The 18,631-nt window shown below is 44.8% G+C and overlaps 1 protein-coding gene across 5 annotated transcripts in view; it reads left to right on the top strand.

Annotated features, from left to right (window-relative positions):
• The window catches only part of LOC137384839 (peroxisomal succinyl-coenzyme A thioesterase-like), a 49,291-nt gene extending 41,145 nt beyond the window's left edge, over positions 1-8,146 (top strand). For all 5 annotated transcript variants that reach the window (XM_068059397.1, XM_068059396.1, XM_068059395.1 and 2 more), the window contains one exon: positions 7,099-8,146. In XM_068059397.1, coding sequence (XP_067915498.1) covers positions 7,099-7,232 — 134 coding nt within the window. In that variant the 3' untranslated portion in view covers positions 7,233-8,146. The remainder of the gene's footprint in view (positions 1-7,098) is intronic.
• The last annotated feature ends 10,485 nt before the right edge of the window (positions 8,147-18,631 follow it).

Genomic DNA, 18,631 nt, shown 5'->3' with positions numbered 1-18,631 from the left:
TTTTGCTAAGGCTCCTTGATGCTGCCTTGATGTCAAGGGCAGTCACCCTCACCTCAGCTTTGGAGTTCAACCCTTTTATCGATGTTTGGACAAAGGCTATAATGAAGTCATGAGCTGAGTGGCATTGGCAGAATCCAAACCGAGCTTCTCTGCGCAGGTTATTGCTAAGCAACTGCCACTTGAAAGCACTGTCGACGACCCCTTCCATCACTTTGCTGATGATCGGGAAGAGACTGATAGGACGAGTAAACTGATAGGGCGGTAATTGGCCAGGTTGGATTTGTCCTTTTTGTGCACAGGATATACCCGGGCAATTTTCCACAGTGTTGGGTAGATGCCAATGTTGTAGCTGTACTGGAACAGCTTGGCTAGGGGCGCGGCTAGTTCTGGAGCACACGTCTTCAGTACTATTGCTGGAATGTTGTCAGGGCCCATAGCCTTTGCAGTATTCTGTGCCTTCAGCCGTTTCTTGATAGCACGTAGTGAATCGGGTTGGCTGAAGACTGGCTTCTGTGATGCTGGGGACCTCAGGAGGAGGCCGAGATGGATTATCTAGTTTAGTTTAGTTTAGAGATACAGCACTGTAACAGGCCCTTCGGCCCACCGAGTCTGTGCCGACCATCAACCACCCATTTTATACTAATCCTACACTAATCCCATATTCCTACCACATCCCCACCTGTCCCTATATTTCCCTACCACCTACCTATACTAGGGCCAATTTATAATGGCCAATTTACCTACCAACCTGCAAGTCTTTTGGCTTGTGGGAGGAAACCGGAGCACCCGGAGAAAACCCACGCAGACACAAGGAGAACTTGCAAACTCCACACAGGCAGTACCCAGAATTGACTTGGCACTCCTGGCTGAAGATGGATGCAAATGCTCAACCTTGTCTTTTGCACTGATGTGCTGGACTTCCCCATCATTGAGGATGGGGTTATTTGTGGAGCCTCCTCCTCTTGTTAGTTGTTCAATTGTTCACCACCATTCACGACTGCATGTGACTGGACTGGAGAGCTTAGATCTGATCGGTTGGTTGTGGGAGCGCTTACCCTGTCTGTTGCATGCTGCTTCTGCAGTTTGGCGTGCAAGTAGTCCTGTGTTGTAGCTTCACCAGGTTTGCACCTCATTTTTAGGTATGCCTGGTGCTGCTCCTGGCATTCCCTCCTGCATTCTTCATTGAACCAGGTCCCTCGGCTTGATGGTAATGGTAGAGTGTGGGATATGCCGGGCCATGAGGTTACAGATTGTGGTTAAATTCAATTCTTCTGCTGATGGTCCACAGCGCCTCATGAATGCCCAATTTTGAGTTGCTAGATCTGTTTGAAATCTATATCGCATTTAGCATGGCGATGGTGCCACACAACACAATGGTGGGTACACTCAATGTGAAGACAGGGCTTTGTCTCCACAAGGTCTGTGTGGTGGTCAAACCTGCCAAATAGAGAGGATTCTTCGGGACAGGATTTACTCCCATTTGGAAACAAATGGACTTATTAGCGAGAGGCAGCATGGTTTTGTGAAGGGGAGGTCGTGTCTCACTAATTTGATTGAGTTTTTTGAGGAAGTGACAAAGATGATTGATGAAGGAAGGGCAGTGGATGTTATCTATATGGACTTCAGTAAAGCCTTTGACAAGGTCCCTCATGGCAGACTGGTACAAAAGGTGAAGTCACATGGGATCAGAGGGGAGCTGGCAAGATGGATACAGAACTGACTCGGTCATAGAAGACAGAGGGTAGCAGTGGAAGGGTGCTTTTCTGAATGGAGGGATGTGACGAGTGGTGTTCCGCAGGGATCAGTGCTGGAACCTTTGCTGTTTGTAGTATATATAAATGATTTGGAGGAAAATGTAGCTGGTCTGATTAGTAAGTTTGCAGACAACACAAAGGTTGGTGGAGTTGCGGATAGTGATGAGGATTGTCAGAGGATACAGCAGGATATCGATCGGTTGGAGACTTGGGCCGAGAAATGGCAGATGGAGTTTAATTCGGACAAATGTGAGGTAATGCATTTTGGAAGGTATAATGCAGGTGGGAAGTATACAGTAAATGGCAGAACCCTTAGGAGTATTGACCGGCAGAGAGATCTGGGCGTACAGGTCCACAGGTCACTGAAAGTGGCGACGCAGGTGGATAAGGTAGTCAAGAAAGCATACGGCATGCTTGCCTTCATCGGTCGGAACATAGAGTATAAAAATAGGCAAGTCATGCTGCAGCTGTACAGAACTTTAGTTAGGCCACACTTAGAATATTGCGTGCAATTCTGGTCGCCACACTACCAGAAGGACGTGGAGGCTTTGGAGAGGGTACAGAAGAGGTTTACCAGGATGTTGCCTGGTCTGGAGGGCATTAGCTATGAGGAGAGGTTGGATAAACTCGGATTGTTTTCACTGGAACGACGGAGGTGGAGGGGCGACATGATAGAGGTTTACAAAATTATAAGTGGCATGGACAGAGTGGATAGTCAGAAGCTTTTTCCCAGGGTGGAAGAGTCAGTTACTAGAGGACATAGGTTTAAGGTGAGAGGGGCAAAGTTTAGAGGGGATGTGCGAGGCAAGTTCTTTACACAGAGGGTGGTGAATGCCTGGAACTTGTTGCCGGGGGAGGTGGTGGAAGCAGGTACCATAGAGACGTTTAAGAGGCATCTTGACTATTCCATGAAGAGGATGGGAATAGAGGGATACGGACCCCGGAAGTGCAGAAGGTTTTAGTTTAGGCAGGCATCAAGATCGGCGTAGGCTTGGAGGGCTGAATGGCCTGTTCCTGTGCTGTACTGTTCTTTGTTCTGACATGGACAGATGCATCTGCAACAGGTAGATTGGTGAGGATGAGGTCAAGTAGGTTTTTCCCACTTGTTGGTTCCCTCACCACCTGCCGCAGATCCAGTCTAGCAATTATGCCCTTTAGGATTCAGCCAGCTTGGTCAATAATGGTGCTACTGAGCCACCCTTGGTGATGGACATTGAAGTCCCCCACCAGAGTACATTTTATGCCCTTGCTACCCTCAGTGCTTCTTCCAATTGGCGTTCAACATGGAGAATTGATCATGTGAAACTCCTCTGGGTTATTTTGGGCACTGGTTAGACCTGCTCAAAGAATTGTTACAATTTGGGCATGCTTCCATTCTAATCCCTTATTCTCACTGAGAAAATAAAAATTTTCTTGACTCCTGCTGCATGGTCCTGCAGTGGATTTTCCCTGGGAATTCCCATATTTGAGCAGCAATGCCTGTGTTAGTAATAGCTGCTGTTAGTAATGCTACATGCTGCAACCAGACATGCAGCCCAGATTCACCAAATGCTTGTTATCTGTTGTTGTCAAGGTCACAACCGGCCTGAGTATTTGTCTCCGTAAGGATCATGGAATCATAGAAGGTTTACAGCACAAAAAGAGGTCACTTGGCCCATCATGTTGCGCCTGCCAAAAAACGAGCCACCCAGTCTAATCCCACCTTCCAGCATTTAGTCCGTAGCCCTGCAGGTTACGGCACTTGAGGTGCATATCCAGACACCTTTTCAATGAATTGAGGGTTTCTGCCTTTACTATCCTTTCAGGCAGTGAGTTCGAGACCCCCACAACCCTCTGGGTGAAAAAACTTTTCCTCATCTCCCCTGTAATCTTTCTACCAATCATTTTAAATCTGTGCCCCCATTCACTGACCTCTCTGCTAACATAATTAGGCCCTTCACATCCACTCTATCCAGGCCCCTCACAATTTTGAACATTTCAATCAGATCTCCCCTCAGCCTTCTCTGTTCCGAGGAGAACAATCCCAGTCTATCCAGTCTTTCTTCACAGCTGAATTTGAACACCACCACCTGCAAGTTCCCCTCCAAGCCACCATCCTGACTTGGAACTATATCGCCATTCTTTCACTGTCACTGGATCAAAATCTTGGAACTCTCTTCCTCACAGCACTGTACCTATCCCACATGGACTGCAGCGGTTCAAGAAGGCAGCTCACCAAGACCTTCTCAAGGGCAATTAAGAATGGACGATAAATGCTGGCATAGCCAACGACACCCACATCCCATGAACCAGTAATAAAAAAAAAATTCCTGTCCCAGTAATATCCTCTTAAATCTACTCTGTACCCTCCCTACTGCAATTACATCCTTTCTGTAATGAGGTGACCAGAACTGCACACAGTACTGACGTTGTGGCCTAACCGATGATTTATACAGTTCCAGCAAAACCTCCCTGCTCTTATATTCTATACCTCAACTAATAAAAGAAAGGATTCCATATGCCGTCTTAACCACTTTATCAACCTGTCCTGCTACCTCCAGGGATCTGTGGACATTCACCGCAAAGTCCCTCACTTCCTCTGCACCTCTTAGCGTTCTCACATTAATCATGTATTCCTTTGCCTTCTTTGACCTCCCCAAATACATCACCTCACACTTCTGTGGGTTGAATTAAATTTGCCACTTTCCTGCTGACCTGACCAGACCATCAATATCTTCCTGCAGCCTACAGCTATCCTCTTCGCTATCTACCACATGGCCAATCTTTGCATCGTCTGCAAACTACTTGATGATGCCCCCTACATTTACATCCAAATCGTTAATATATACCACAAAAAGCAGAGGACGCAGTACTGAGCCCCACGGAACGTCACTGGCAAAAACACCCGTCAACAATTACCCTTTGTTTCCTGCCACTGAGCCAATTTTGTATCCACCTTGCTGCATTTCCCTGGATCCCATAGGCTTTTTTTTTAATCCAATCTGCCATGTGAGACCTTGTCAAAAGCCTTGCCAAAATCCATGTAGACCACATCAACTGCACTACCGTCATTAATCTTCCTTGTTACTTCAAAAAATTCGATCAAGTTAGTCAGACAAGATCTTACCTTAACAAATCCATGCTGCCTATCCTTGGTTAATCTGTGCCCTTCTAAGTGACAGTTTATCCTGTCTCTCAGAATTGATTCCGATATTTTTTCCACTACTGAGGTTAGACTGACTGGCCTGTAATTCTTTGTTCTATCCTTCACTCCCTTTTTAAACTGAGTTATAATGTTAGCAGTCCTCCAATCCTCCGGCACCACACCAGTGAGGACTGGAAAATGAGGGTCAGACCTTCCGCTATTTCCTTTCTCGCTTCTTTTAACAGCCTGGGGTACGTTTCATCCGGCCCTGGTGATTTATCAACTTCCTCTCTCCCTATGTTTATCGCATCCAATACTTCACACCCCTCATCCCTAACTACAATATCTGCATCGTCCCACTCTTTTGTGAAGACAGGTGCAAAGTATTCATTAAGAACCATACCAACATCTTCCGCCCCTACGCATAGGTTTCCTTTTTGGTCTTTTATGGGCCTACTCTTTCCTTAGTTGTCCTCTTACTCTGAATGTATTGCTAAAACATCTTTGGGTTCACCTTGATTTTTCTTGCCAATATTCTTTCATGCCCTCTCTTAGCTTTCCTAATTTCCTTTTTGCTTTCACCACGCCACATTCTGTACTCCTCTTGGCTTTCTGTAGTATTGAGTTCTCAGTGTCGGACATAAGCTTTCCTTTTCTGCCTTACCTTACCCTGTAAGCTCCTTGACATCCATGGGGCTCTAGATTTGGCCATCTCACCCTTTTTCTTTGTGAGAACATGCTTACTCTGAACCCCTTGAATCTCCTCTTTGAATGCCTGCCACTGCTCTGACACTGATTTACCTTCAAATAGCTGTTTCCAGTCCACTTTTGCTAAAACACTCCTCAGTTTAGTAAAATTGGCCTTGCCCCAATTGAGAACTCTCCTGTTTTCTCCTTGTCCTTTACCATAATTGTTAAAACTGACTGAATTACGATCACTACCACCAAAATGCTCTCCCACTGCCACTCCTTCCACCTGCCCATCTTCATTTCCCAAAACTAAGTCTAAAGCTGCACCCTCTCTTGTTGGACTTGCTACATACTGGCCAAAAATGTTCTGCTGAATGCACCTCAAGAATTCTGTTCTTTCAATTCCTTTCTCACTAAAATTATCCTAGTTAATGTTGGGGTAGTTAAAATCCCCTACTATTACTGCCCTATGGTTTTTCCCAATATATAACAACAAATTCTGTCTTTAGATTTATCAAGTAAGTGATGCTTTGTTTCCTTAAACAAGAAATTTCAGCCTAGATTTTCATCCTGCTTAGCGCCACCCCCTCATTTTGGGATACACGAAAGAAAGACTTGCATTTGTATAGTGCCTTTCATGGTCACCAAATCTCTCAAAGTGCTTTACAGCCAATCAGGTACTTTTAAAATATAGTCACTGTTGTAGGAAACACGGCAGCCAATTTGCGCACAGCAAATTCCCACAAACCCCACTGTTACCATGACCAGATAATCTGTTTTTGTGATGTTGATTTAGGGATGAATATTAACCAGGACACTGGGGATAACTCCTCTGCTCTTCTTTGAAATAATGCCATGGGATCTTGTGCATCCACCTGAGCAGTCAGATGTGAGCTGGGTTTAACATCTCATCCAAAAGATGCCATCTCCAACAGTGCAGCACTCCCTCAGTACTGCACTGGAGTGTTGGCCTTGATTTTTGTGCTTAAGTCCTGGAGTGGAACTTGAATCCAGATGGCAGAGGAAAGTGGAACAGAGATGCCTTGTTCCACTTCCAAGCAAAACTCCAGTACTATTTTGGATATTTTCCTTTTGCACCCTTCCCAACATTCTACAACACCCACTGCTAACCTGCCCAGCCCTTGCAGGTTTGATTAGCACAAATCCTCTGCAAAACTCAATTGAGAGTGCATAGAGATCCACTCCCAACCTATGCAAATAATGTTTTTAAGCTTGCAGTTGAGCAATCGGGCTCAGGCTAACTCAGCTCCTATCATAACTTCCTCCTTTGTGAAGGTTAGTGTTTTGCAGATAGAAATGCCAGTGATGGCTTACAGAATCCAAATTTCAGGTCTTCCTGCAATGAGGTAAAGATTTATTTTTCCAAACAAAGATTAAAATTTAGCTGTTGGTTGTGAGAATTTATTCAGTTATTTGGCTCGCAATAATCCAGATCTGACAGTTATGCTGACCTCCTAACATCTCAATCTACTAACTAACGACTCTTTATTTTACACTTTCTTTCTACAGTGACCGTGTTGTGGGGAGGAGAAGCTAAACCTCATTCAGATGCTCAGGAGGACTCCTGGAAAAAGATTCTAGCATTTCTAGAAAAGCACCTTGTGCTTCAACACCCAGCTGCTATTGCCCAATCCAAACTATGAGAGAGAGAGAGAGGGACAATATCCCATTTCATTTTCTGTACTTCTATTAGTACTGAGAGAATTTACCAATCGTGCCTTCTTCTGGATTGAAGGGAACAATCTTGTTACTTTCTGACTTTTGTGTGCCTTTATTTTGATCTACATTTTGCCTTTTTTGGCACCAATATATTCGAATTCCCTTTTGAAAGTTATTATTGAAGCTGCTTCCACCACACATTCAGAAAGGCATGGCATTCCACATCATAATTCACTGTGTTTTAAAAAAAAAAATTCTTATGTCATTTCTGGTTCTTTTGCCAATTACCTTAATTCTGTCTCCTCTGGTTGTTGACCCATCTGCCACTGGAAATGGTTTCTCTTTCTTTACTTGATCAAACCCTTCATGATTTTGATCACTTGTATCAAATCACCCCATAACCTTCTCTGCTGCAAGGAAAATAACCCCAGTTTCTCTAGTCACTGCATAACTGAAGGCTTTCATCTCTGTTAACATGATAATAAATCTCCTCTGCACCCTCTCTAAGGCCTTGCCATCCTTACTAATGTGTGGTGCCCAGAATTGGCCATAATACTGCAGCTAAGTACTAGCCAGTATTTTATAAGATTTAGCATAACTTCCTTGATTTTGTACTCTGTACCTCTATTTATAAAGTCAAGGATCCCCAAGCTGTTTTAGACCCCTTTTTAATTCTTTGGCTTGTGTCACATCTTTTTATCTTTATACACACCACTCTCTTCTCTGACTCTCATTATGCTGCTACAATCTATTAATTCACCACCGGGATTGTGGGATTAATCACAGTGCTTACGCTACTTTATTGTTGTGATGCTTCTCGATGCAAGGCTCTTATTTTCTATTTAAACCTTTTAGTAAGTGTTCTTGACAGTTAACCTTTATAAATAGTTAATCATGATTGTTATGCAGCTGAATTTATTTATTTCTTTCAAATAGCGTATCCTGCTGCCAACTGTGTAACATCCTTTCTATAAGTGCCATTCATCTAATTCCAGAAAAAATATAAAATCCATCTGCCTTGCTTTGTGCTACCTGTAGCCCATTCTTGGCACTGCTAACAGTCAGCACAAGGACCACTGTACCTTCACAATCCCATGCTCAAGGGGAGAGGTGCAATTGCATGGAGTGCAGAGATAGGACTACAACATTGTTGCTTTGATTCTTGGCCCACGCTCCCTGTAACCGAAGCTCCATTCTGGAAGCATTGGATCACAGAATTATTGCGTGAAATGTGCCAAAAGAGGATGATAGACATGAATTATGTTGGGTTGGCCAGGGAGACATCTCAATTATCTGTGCCAGTTCCAGTCAATCCCCTGACAATCTCAGAACAGCTAGAAATCTATGTTGAATTTTGAATTATTGCTACCTCAATCTGATTTTCCAATAAGATAGGCTGCTGTAGATTGTAGAGCTCCAGTCATGGCATTGTGAGGATTGCCTGAACTAATGAACTCAGCCAATGGCAGGATGAGGGCTCCACTCTGGTGGGGAGGAGATGGGGGAAGGCACCATTACAGAGGGCCCTGGTAGCCATATTTTTCATGGTGGTCTGCCCCTCAACCAGGCAGTCATACAACAGTGTACAGATGCAAGCTGTGGAGTCCTTTGTTGATATCTCCAACTGTACAGGTTGTTTGGCACACTCTTGAGTGATTGCATGGAGTGCTAATGCTGGGCTATCAAGTGCATTTGTGCAAATGTGTCTGACATACAAATCTTTGTGTTCAGTAGCTAAAAGAATTCCCAAACTGGCCATCCAGTCTGCAAGTTATATTTACTACAATTCCACCTTTTCATGGGCCCTCTGGGCTTCACCAATTGCTCTTTGCATCAATTCACGTGTTGTACTCCACTGGTTTTACCATCTCCTGGGTAATTAAAACAGGCAGAGAAGTAAAACAATTTTTTTAGAATGTCAGTAAGACACACCAGGAAACACAGCTTCACTTTGCAAGATGTTCAGCTGTAATTTCTGTCTGGTTGTGGGAGTGAAGAAGTGAATAAGAGATAAGAAAGGCAAAGCAAAAGAAACTAGCCATGAGCTTTAGACAAGCCTCTGATTTCACATTTCTCTATTCCTCCTGTTGCTTCCAAACAGAGAATGTCCATGACTCTTTGCAGATAAAGTGTCATGACTTGCAGCCTTGGTGACCCCCACCTTCCTGTCTGTGCATAACCTCTTATTGTGTGCAGCCTTCTGGAAGCAAATGCAACAGGGATATGGGTTAGAGAATGCCAGAGATGGGTACCACTCAAGTGCCCAAGCTGCCAGTCACCTTCCTTGAGTGTGTGAACATGCACCAGTCAAGTATATTGTGCTTGCAGCATACTTGGTGCTTGTTTATTACATCAAATGGGCACAAGGTCAATACATTAAAATAGCAACATTACAGTGTCCTAATTCATTAGAAATTATTAGAAATTTTTTTCCAGTAGCCCCTGTGCTTGTGCACCAAGAATGTAATGCATCCCTACAGGACCCCACCGTATGGTAGAGCTAAGTGCCACCTTGGTCAGGGCCTTTTTCCTGTTGTCCAAAAATAGGTTTGACATCTTTTTTATAAAGGTTTAAGCTTTGATTCCAGTGTGTTTGTTGTCGACTCCTCACTAATCCTTTAATTGGAGTGAGACTCACTTCTGCCACCTCACAATGCACTCCCTCCACACAGGAAAATGAGGTGAGAGAGCCAAGAACATTCCCTCCCGCCTTATTTAAATGCCTGCTCTTATGTTGAACCTATTGCAATGATAATTTCTCCTTTCCTGCTCTCTGCGCTTGAGCAAAGCCCTGGAATCCCAAGCTAATATAAAAGAGGTGGAAGCCCAATATCCTGAGTCTCTGCCTCGATTGGCCATCTGTGTGCTCTGGACACAAAGCACAAGCAAATCAGCCCATAGGTCATCATTTATAAAGATGAAAGAGAAAGGGCTGTGATGGTATGCCAAGTTTACTTTGAGGTGCAGTTGAATTGTATTGATTATTTTATTGAGATGTATGCTAAAGGCCTGCTACTCGACTTGAACCCGATGGGACCCGCGTCATGTGTCGGGTTCGGGTCGGGTCGCGTTTCCGGGTCCGGCATTCGGGCTCCGGTTGGGCTGGGTCAGACACGCTCCATCACCACCTCAGGTAAGTGACTTTAATGTTAATTTGCTTTTTGGACTTTAAAGGTGGTTTTGTTAGTTATTTTAAGCTTGTGCAGATAAGGAACAAAGTGAAAAATGGAAGGGAAGTTAACTGATGGTCATGTCAGCCGCAGGAAAAAATGACTCTGGTCGGGGTCGGATGGGGCTCTGTTGGGCTCAGGTCGGGTCTCATTTGCAGACCCGAGCAGGTCTTTAATGTATGCTGCTTGTCCCCATTTAAATGGAGTGGTGTGAGCCAGTGTTTAAGGCGGGGCACTGACAGCCCTTACAACAACAACTTGTCACCTTTAATCTCAGACCAACTCCCAGTGCAGATTTGCCTTTCCAGAAAAACGTGTTCACATCATCTGATTCAATATGTGGCCAGAAGATCTGCGCAAGAGGGAGAAACTGACCTTCACTGACAACTGGACAATCTTCTGAGGAAAACATGGGCATTCTAGGTGGGATGGTGTCACTTTTAATTTTTTGGGAATATAGAGTTTAGCTGGGAATTTTAAGGCAGCCTTTGGAGTGATTTTAAACTAAGTGAACAGAGGGTTGGAATAGAAAAGTCTGTTTCACGTTCCTTTACAGTACATAACACCCAACTTCAATCTGATGCGTAATTGGAGAGTGTAGATCTTAGCGGTATTTCTGAAACATGGCTAGATGTAAATGATGGAGCAGAATGCTACCTCATGTGTCATGAATATTTCAGGTAGGAGAGAATAGATCAGAAGTGAATGTGTCTAGTTTGAACCCTAATGGCTAAAAATTAGTTGGCGCCCATTTGTGGGTGCAGAGGTCGTGATTCACGACCTGCCTACCCCCGTTCCCATTGAGGCAGGCAGCACACAAACTTTGTACTGCCTCCTCATTTGAATTATTTCAGTGTGCTGCCCAGCACGCGTCACACTGCTTGCTGGCTGCACGCTGAACAAGATGCCTAACAGCATGTGAGGTTAGCATGTGTTCCAGCTAGCCTCCAGTTCTTAAAGGCAGTCTATCCTCTTAACGGGAAGCTGCAGTGAATGAAAGGAGGCTGCTGCTGACCACCAATGCTGCTACTGCAAGCAGCAGAAACGGAACACCAGGGCAGACAGAGTGCTTCGTGGTTCATGGATGCAGCACTGGAGGCCCTTATCATGGAAGTGACCAGGAGGAGAGAGGCCATGTTTCCACCAGGATCAGACCCTCAAGGAACACCCTCCAAAGGGAATGGGAGCAGGTGGCCAGTGAGGTTAATGCAAGAATTCTTGCCCTGAGGACCTGGCAGCAGTGCAGGAAGAGGTTTAATGACCTCACAACAGTGGTCAAGGTAAGTGAATGCACATGATATTCTCATACCCACTGCTCCACCAGCCTTTCATGTGATGCAGGGCACCACAAACCCTCATTCACATAGCAGCAGTCCCCAGGACTGACGCCGAACTTTCACATACTCTACCTCACCCTCGCACACCTTCCACTGATCCCAACCTTACACCCACCTCACTCTGCCTGCACATGCCTCCAGCTATTCAGCTATGGCAGGCACATCACCCAAACTCAGAGCTGCACAATCACTGGGATTATTCCCCCTCTCTTGCAGGATACTTTCACGCAATATATAAGGAAGCAGCAGAGAACCAACAGGGTCCAGGCATGTCTTCATCCACTGAGCCCAATGGAGGAGATGGTGCTCTGCATCTTGGGGCTGGCTATGATAGAGCCTGCAGCATCTGGCGTTCCCAAGACCATTCAGGGTAATGGTACTTCCTTATGGCCCTCCTCAAATCCCACCTCAGCCTCATCCTACTGGCATGATGTGCTAGCTGCAGATGGTGCGACCATGAGGCTGTTCCTATACACCCACCCCACCACCCTCACCCCATTTCCATCTCCTCTGATTTCATGCTTTCAGATACCCAAGAAGTGCTACCTACCCAGCTACAGCACACCCAGGAGGAAGAGAGAGAGTACCCCACACCAGTGATGAGGAAGCACTGTCACTTGTTGTGACAATTGCAACCACCAGCTCAGATACTGGTACTGGCATACCTTAGAGAATAGTATAGAGACGGGATCTGCATGTGGTGAGTCACCATGCACGAGTGGGCTGCAGACAAGCCAGGCAGAAAGGGTAGCTCATGTGCCAGCTCACCAGAGGCCAAGATTGCAGAGGAGTTCTTCTACAGGGGACACAGATGCGGACTTCAACAGGGTGGCATATAGAGAATTCTGATAATGCACACACACATGCTTGGTGCATTGGCAGGCCTGCCAGACAGCCTCATGTCACTGGCAAGAGCATGGAGGAGTCCAGCACGAATGTGGTAGTGTGGAGTGTGATGGAATACTCTCCACTTGCCTGGATGAGTGCAGCTCCAACAACATTCAAGAAGCTTGACACCATCCAGGATGAAGCAGCCCGCTTGATTGGCACCCCATCCACTATCTTCAACATTCACTCCCTCCATCACTGATGCACAATGGCAGCAGTGTGTACTAAATACAGGATGCACTGCAGCAACTCATCAAGGCTCCTTTGACAGCACCTTCCAAACCTGCAACCTCGATCACCTAGAAGGGCAAGGGCAGCAGATGCATGGGAAGATTCCGCCTGTGGTGCAGTGGAAGTTGAGGCAGTGGTGTTGCATCAAGGCTGTGTCTGGTAGAGCTGCATGGAGATGGCCACCATTTCCATCCTGTTTGACATTGGCAGAAGACTGTCTGGCAAGCCTGCCAATCCACTCGGTGTACATCCTCATCTGCGTTTTCCTGGATGCTGCCTCATCAAAGTCATCATCCCCTCTAGCAAAACCCATCTGTGATCTTGCCCTCCAGTGTGCTATTCTTTCCCCCTGGCCTGCCTACAGCTCACTCATGCCTGGTGACTGACCATGTACAGATCTGACTCTGCTAGTCTCTAAGGTACAGGCTGCGCCAGTATCTGAGCTGGTGGATGTGAGTGTCAGATCACGTGACGGTGTTTCCTCATCACTGGTGTGGGGTTGCTCGCTGTGTTCCTCCTGCGTGTGCTGTGTGTGAGCAGGCAACAGCTCTTGGGTATCTGAAAGCATAAAATCAGAAGGGGAGGGTTAGGGAGGTGGGGTGGGGTGTAAATCCAAAAAGTCTATCGTCACACTATCTGCCATTTGCACATCATATCAGATAGCTAGATGAGGAGGAGGTGGGAGTTGAGAAGGCCCATTGGGCAGAATCATACCATCATGATAAGTATGAGTGATGTGCCTGCCATAGCTGACTAGCTAGAGGTGTGTGGACAAAGTGAGAGGTGGGTGTGAGGTTGAGATCAGTGGAAGATGTGTAAGGATGGAATACTCTCCACTTGCCTGGATGACTGTGGCTCCAACAACACTCAGGAAGCTCGTGTAAGACCATCTCTCTGGTCTAAAGGTTCTTGTCTTTACTCTTGATATCAGTGGCACACAACAACTTGGATATTGTTTCACTAAATGTGATGCACCTTCATTAAATCTCTAAGCAATAGCACATACAATGATACTGGTTACTAAGGGATTGCATGAGCTAGGGTCTGTCTCAAGTGGTTAGTCCTTCGACAGATCTCTAGGTGCGATTTTGGAATGGCTGACCAGGCCACTCTACAGACTGCAGTAACAATGTCCTTGAGGGCTGTTGCTTTATACACCTTCCTGACCTTGGCCCTTGGCATATAAGGCAATACTTTAAATTGGATCGTCCAATTGGGTTATTAATTTCACCCTGGCCATCTAGGACCACCCACACATGGTCATATCCTGCCATCAGTAGGGGCTGTCTCCGGGTGCATGCCAATAATGGGCAGGAAGAAGGCCATTCAGAGATTCCCAACTGGCCATTGTCTAGTTCAGCTTCTGTAGACTAAGAGTCTGTGACAATCAACTACCTCAGGGACATACCCTGACATGTCTCTGTGTGTGTGTGTCTGTTTTAGTTAAAATTGTCCAGCAATAATGTCTTTGACCAGAATTCTCCCTCCATAGCTCCATCTTCTCATCACCATGAGACAGCCTCTGCCCACAGGACTTCACCACAGCCAGCTTACATTCAATAATGTGAAAGAAATAAAAGCATGGTTTACATGATTGAGTGATTAATACAATTAAGGTAAACAATGCATTGGCTACACTCAACACCATCCAGGACAAAGTAGCCCACTTGATTGGCATCCCATCAAACACCTTAAACATTGACTCCCACCACCACTGACGCACAGTGGTAGCAGTGTGTACCATCTACAAGAAGCACTGCAGCAACTCAGCATGCCTCCTTCGGCAGCACCTTCTAAACCTGTGATCTCTTCCACCTAGGAGGGCAAGAACAGTAGACACATAGGAACACCACCATCTGCAGTTATCCTCCAGGTCACACCCCATCCCCACTTGGAAATATATCACTGTTCTTTCACTGTTGCTGGATCAAAATCCTGGAACTCCGTCCCTAACAGCACTGTGGGAGTACCTGCACACGATGGACTGCAGCAGTTCAAGAAGGCAGCTTCCCACCACCTTCTCAATGGCAATTAGGGATGGGCAACAAATGCTGTCCTTGCTAGAGACACCCACATCCCATGAATGAATTAAAAAAAGGATGACATGGAGTATGTGAAAGTTAGGTATGAGTTCTGAGTTCTAGGGACTGCTATTGGGTGAGTGATGGGGATCTAGTACATTGAGCAGTGTGAGTGGTTGATAGCATGGTGGGTATGAGTTGTCTGTGCAGATGCATTCACTTACCTTGACTACACACATGAGGTCATTAAGGAAACTAAGGAAGTTAAGGATGATACTGTTACGACCGACTGCTCCAGTCAAAGCCCCCAATCGAAATATCCGATTCTGATTGTGGTGGGAGAAATGCACTGTTAATTCAATCCGATCCCTCCACAGATCACCTAACATATCATTTTAAACTTTCCAAATTAAAGAAAGACCCAGCCAAATTGTACCACCTATTAACCCCTGAATGAGGCTAACCAAACCAGATGTCTTTAAATTAACAAATTAACTGTTTAATTAGAAAAACCAAATTCTTAAACACTACTAAGATATAAACAATATTTAAAATAGAAAAACTAGAGTCCTTGCATATTAACACTCCTGCTGAAGTGAAATCTTCCAATGTGGAATAGTACAAGGTTGCTTGAAGTCTTCACAGTCTTCCCATGGGGGGAGAAAAAAAGTCCTTCAACAGTAGAACAGTTCGTCATCTAATTCAGCATTAAGTGATGCTTTTCTTCTTCAGTGATGAATTTCAACAATTAACAACTTGCAAACACTTTTTAATGAATCAATTTGGCTTTAGAATTTTTCAGGGATAAAAGATTGTCATAGTCTAATTTACTTCCTTCAGTTTAAATTATCAGAGATCTCTGTTCCGTTCCTGCTGGCCCAGCTGTCTGTGTCTGTGAGAGTTAGAACAGTCTGTTTCCACTATAAGCCTGTTCAAAATTAAATTGTAACAATGTAGCTCTCGATGCTCAGTCCGAGTAGTTGTATCCCGGACAACGAGAAAGCACTCTTTGCATCACAGTCTCCAAATGACTGTATCCCAGGGCATTGAGAATGCATTCTTTGATTCAGTCTTTGGAGCTTGCTACCTTAAAGCAGTACAGTTCCTTTTTCCAGCCTTAAAGCAACACTGCATTCTTCCTGAAAAAAAGACTACAGGATCATAACAGATAGCAAATTGAAAGAAAAGGCATACAATCTTGTGTAGATTCATGGTATGTCAGCCGATTGGGAACATTTTAGAAACCAACAAAGGATAACAAAAATTAAAAATAAGCAGAAAATAGATCATGAAAGTAAACTAGCAAGAAATATAAACACCGACAGTAAGAGCTTCTACAAATTTTGGTAATGGAAACCTCACACGCCAACTGGAAATATTAATTTCACCATATGGAACTTTGCCTCAGACTTTTTACTAGATATTGTTACAAATAACTTTTAAAAGCAAACAGAACTGCTAGCAGCCAAGATGGCCATGTATTTGCATGTGAAAACCTAAAGAATCAGCCTGGAGACAGAGGTGATTACCCAGTCTAGCCTCAACAATGGAGGTACTCTGTGATTAAATTATCTAGAATGGTTTTGTCAATGTTGATCATCAAACACCATTGCCACCCATTGATTTTGAAAGAGCTAAACTGCCCCCACCCCCACCAAGTATGTATGAACAGCTTGTGAGGAGAACTTTGAATTTCAATAAACCCTTCCAGAAACCTCTGTTTCAAACACAAAGAGGTGGTCACATCACATGACTGCTTGGGTCACACTGGAGATTTGTGAGTGATGATTCAGAAGACAGTGAGTAACTGAGACCCAGGAAGAGAACAGCACCACTCTTTTTATCTCCCTCTCCAGCAAAGTCCGAGGGAAGCCTTGGCTGCACCTAAACCTCAAAGCCACAGATCCTGACAGTCAGCAACAAAGAGAACATGGATAAAGCCCCTCTTCAGCCTTCCAGAACCAGAGAAGCAATCCCGAATTGTGCACGTGGCCTAGCGAGGACTTCAAGACTTTAATTTCAACTAAAGACACTGAGATTCAGTATTTAAATTCTATTTCTTTTAAAGACTCTACTCCAACCTCCCAACTCTTTTTTTCCTCTGTAGCCTATTTGTGCATGTGTGTGTGTTCCTCTTGTGTGAATGTGAGCGTGGATGCGTTGTGTATTTTAGTAATTTTAACCAATTTAGAGTGATAAGGTTAATAAACTTACATCTTTCTTGCTTAAATTAAAGAAAACCTGTCTGGTTCATTTGCAATTATAATTAGAGGAACAGGAGCAAGTGCTCACTGAGGTGGTAAGTTAAATCACTATGTTAAAAGAATAAACCCTATTGCAGTCAAACCAGAGAAGGGGCAAAAGGGGAGCCTGGGACCACTTCCTCACCTGGTTGTAACAGTCTATAAAAAGAGAGTAGCTAAAGTAAGTATTGTCCCCTTAGAGGATGAGACTGGGGAATTAATAATTGGAAACAAGGAAATGGCAGAGACTTTGAACAAATATTTTGTATCTGTCTTCATGGCAGAAGACACTAAAAGCAACCCAATAATGCTGGAAAATCAGGGGGCAAATGAGAGGGTGGAAATTAAAACAATCATTATTGCTAGAGAAAAAGAACTAGGCATATTAATGGGACTAAAGGCTGGCAAGTCCCCTGGAGCTGATGACCTGCTTCCTAGAGTCTGAAAGGCGTGGCAGCAGAGATATTGGATCATTGGTAGTATTCTTCCAAATTTACCTCGATTCTGGAAAGGTCCCAGTGGATTAAAAAAACCACAAATATAATGTCCCTATTCAAGAAAGGAGGGAGACTGAAAGCAGGAAACTATAGGTCAGTTAGCCTAACAGCTGTCATTGGGAAAATACAAGAATCCATCATTAAGGAAGTAGTAGCAGGACATTTAGAAAATCACAATACAAATCAAACAGAGTCAACATAGTTTTATGAAAGGGAAATGTTTGACAAATTTATCAAAGTTCTTTGAGGATGTAACAAGCAGGGTGGATAAAGGGGAACCAGGAGATGTGGTGTATTTGGATTTCCAAAAGGCATTCAATAAGATACCACAGAAAAGGTATGATAAGAGCTCATGGTGTTGGGTAATATATTAGCATAGATAGAGGATTGGCTAACTAATAGAAAACAGAGAGTTTGGATAAATGGGTCATTTTCAGATTGGCAAACTGTAGCTAGTAGGGTGCCAAAGGGATCTGTGCTGGGGCCTCACCCATTTACAATCTGCATTAATGACTTGGATAATGGGTCTGAGAGTATTGTAACAAAACTTGCTTACGATACAAAAATTGGTGGGAAAGCAAGTTTTGAGGAGGGCACAAAGGGTTGAATTTTAACGGCCCCTCGGCATCAGGAGCAGAGACGGATTCTGGTAAAATGCCAGGGAGCTGCGTTGGGACAGCTGCTGATGCAGTCGCCATCGGGGATGTTTCCCAATGGTGGGCTGCATGCCGGATCAGCTGCTTGCCCCACAGAGGTAGGCAGACAATTTAAACACTTAAGACCCCAATAGCGGGGGATTAACTGGGGCTGTCGGCGTTTTTCTGGTGGCTGAGTGGCCCCCTGAAGCATAGGGAGGCCACCCAGTGACAGGCCAGGATGGGGGGAGTGGTCATTGGAGCTGGAGGCTCCATGGCTCAAAGAAGGGGCCGCGGGAAGGGAAGGTCATGCCGACGGCTCCAATGGGCTATCCCAGTAGGCCATCCTGCTTAGACCCTC

This window comes from Heterodontus francisci, chromosome 27 (assembly GCF_036365525.1).
Source record: "Heterodontus francisci isolate sHetFra1 chromosome 27, sHetFra1.hap1, whole genome shotgun sequence".
NCBI classification, from domain to species: domain Eukaryota; kingdom Metazoa; phylum Chordata; class Chondrichthyes; order Heterodontiformes; family Heterodontidae; genus Heterodontus; species Heterodontus francisci.
The sequence above is the reverse complement of the archived record's forward strand: the minus strand, read 5'-3'. Positions and strand labels throughout refer to the sequence as shown.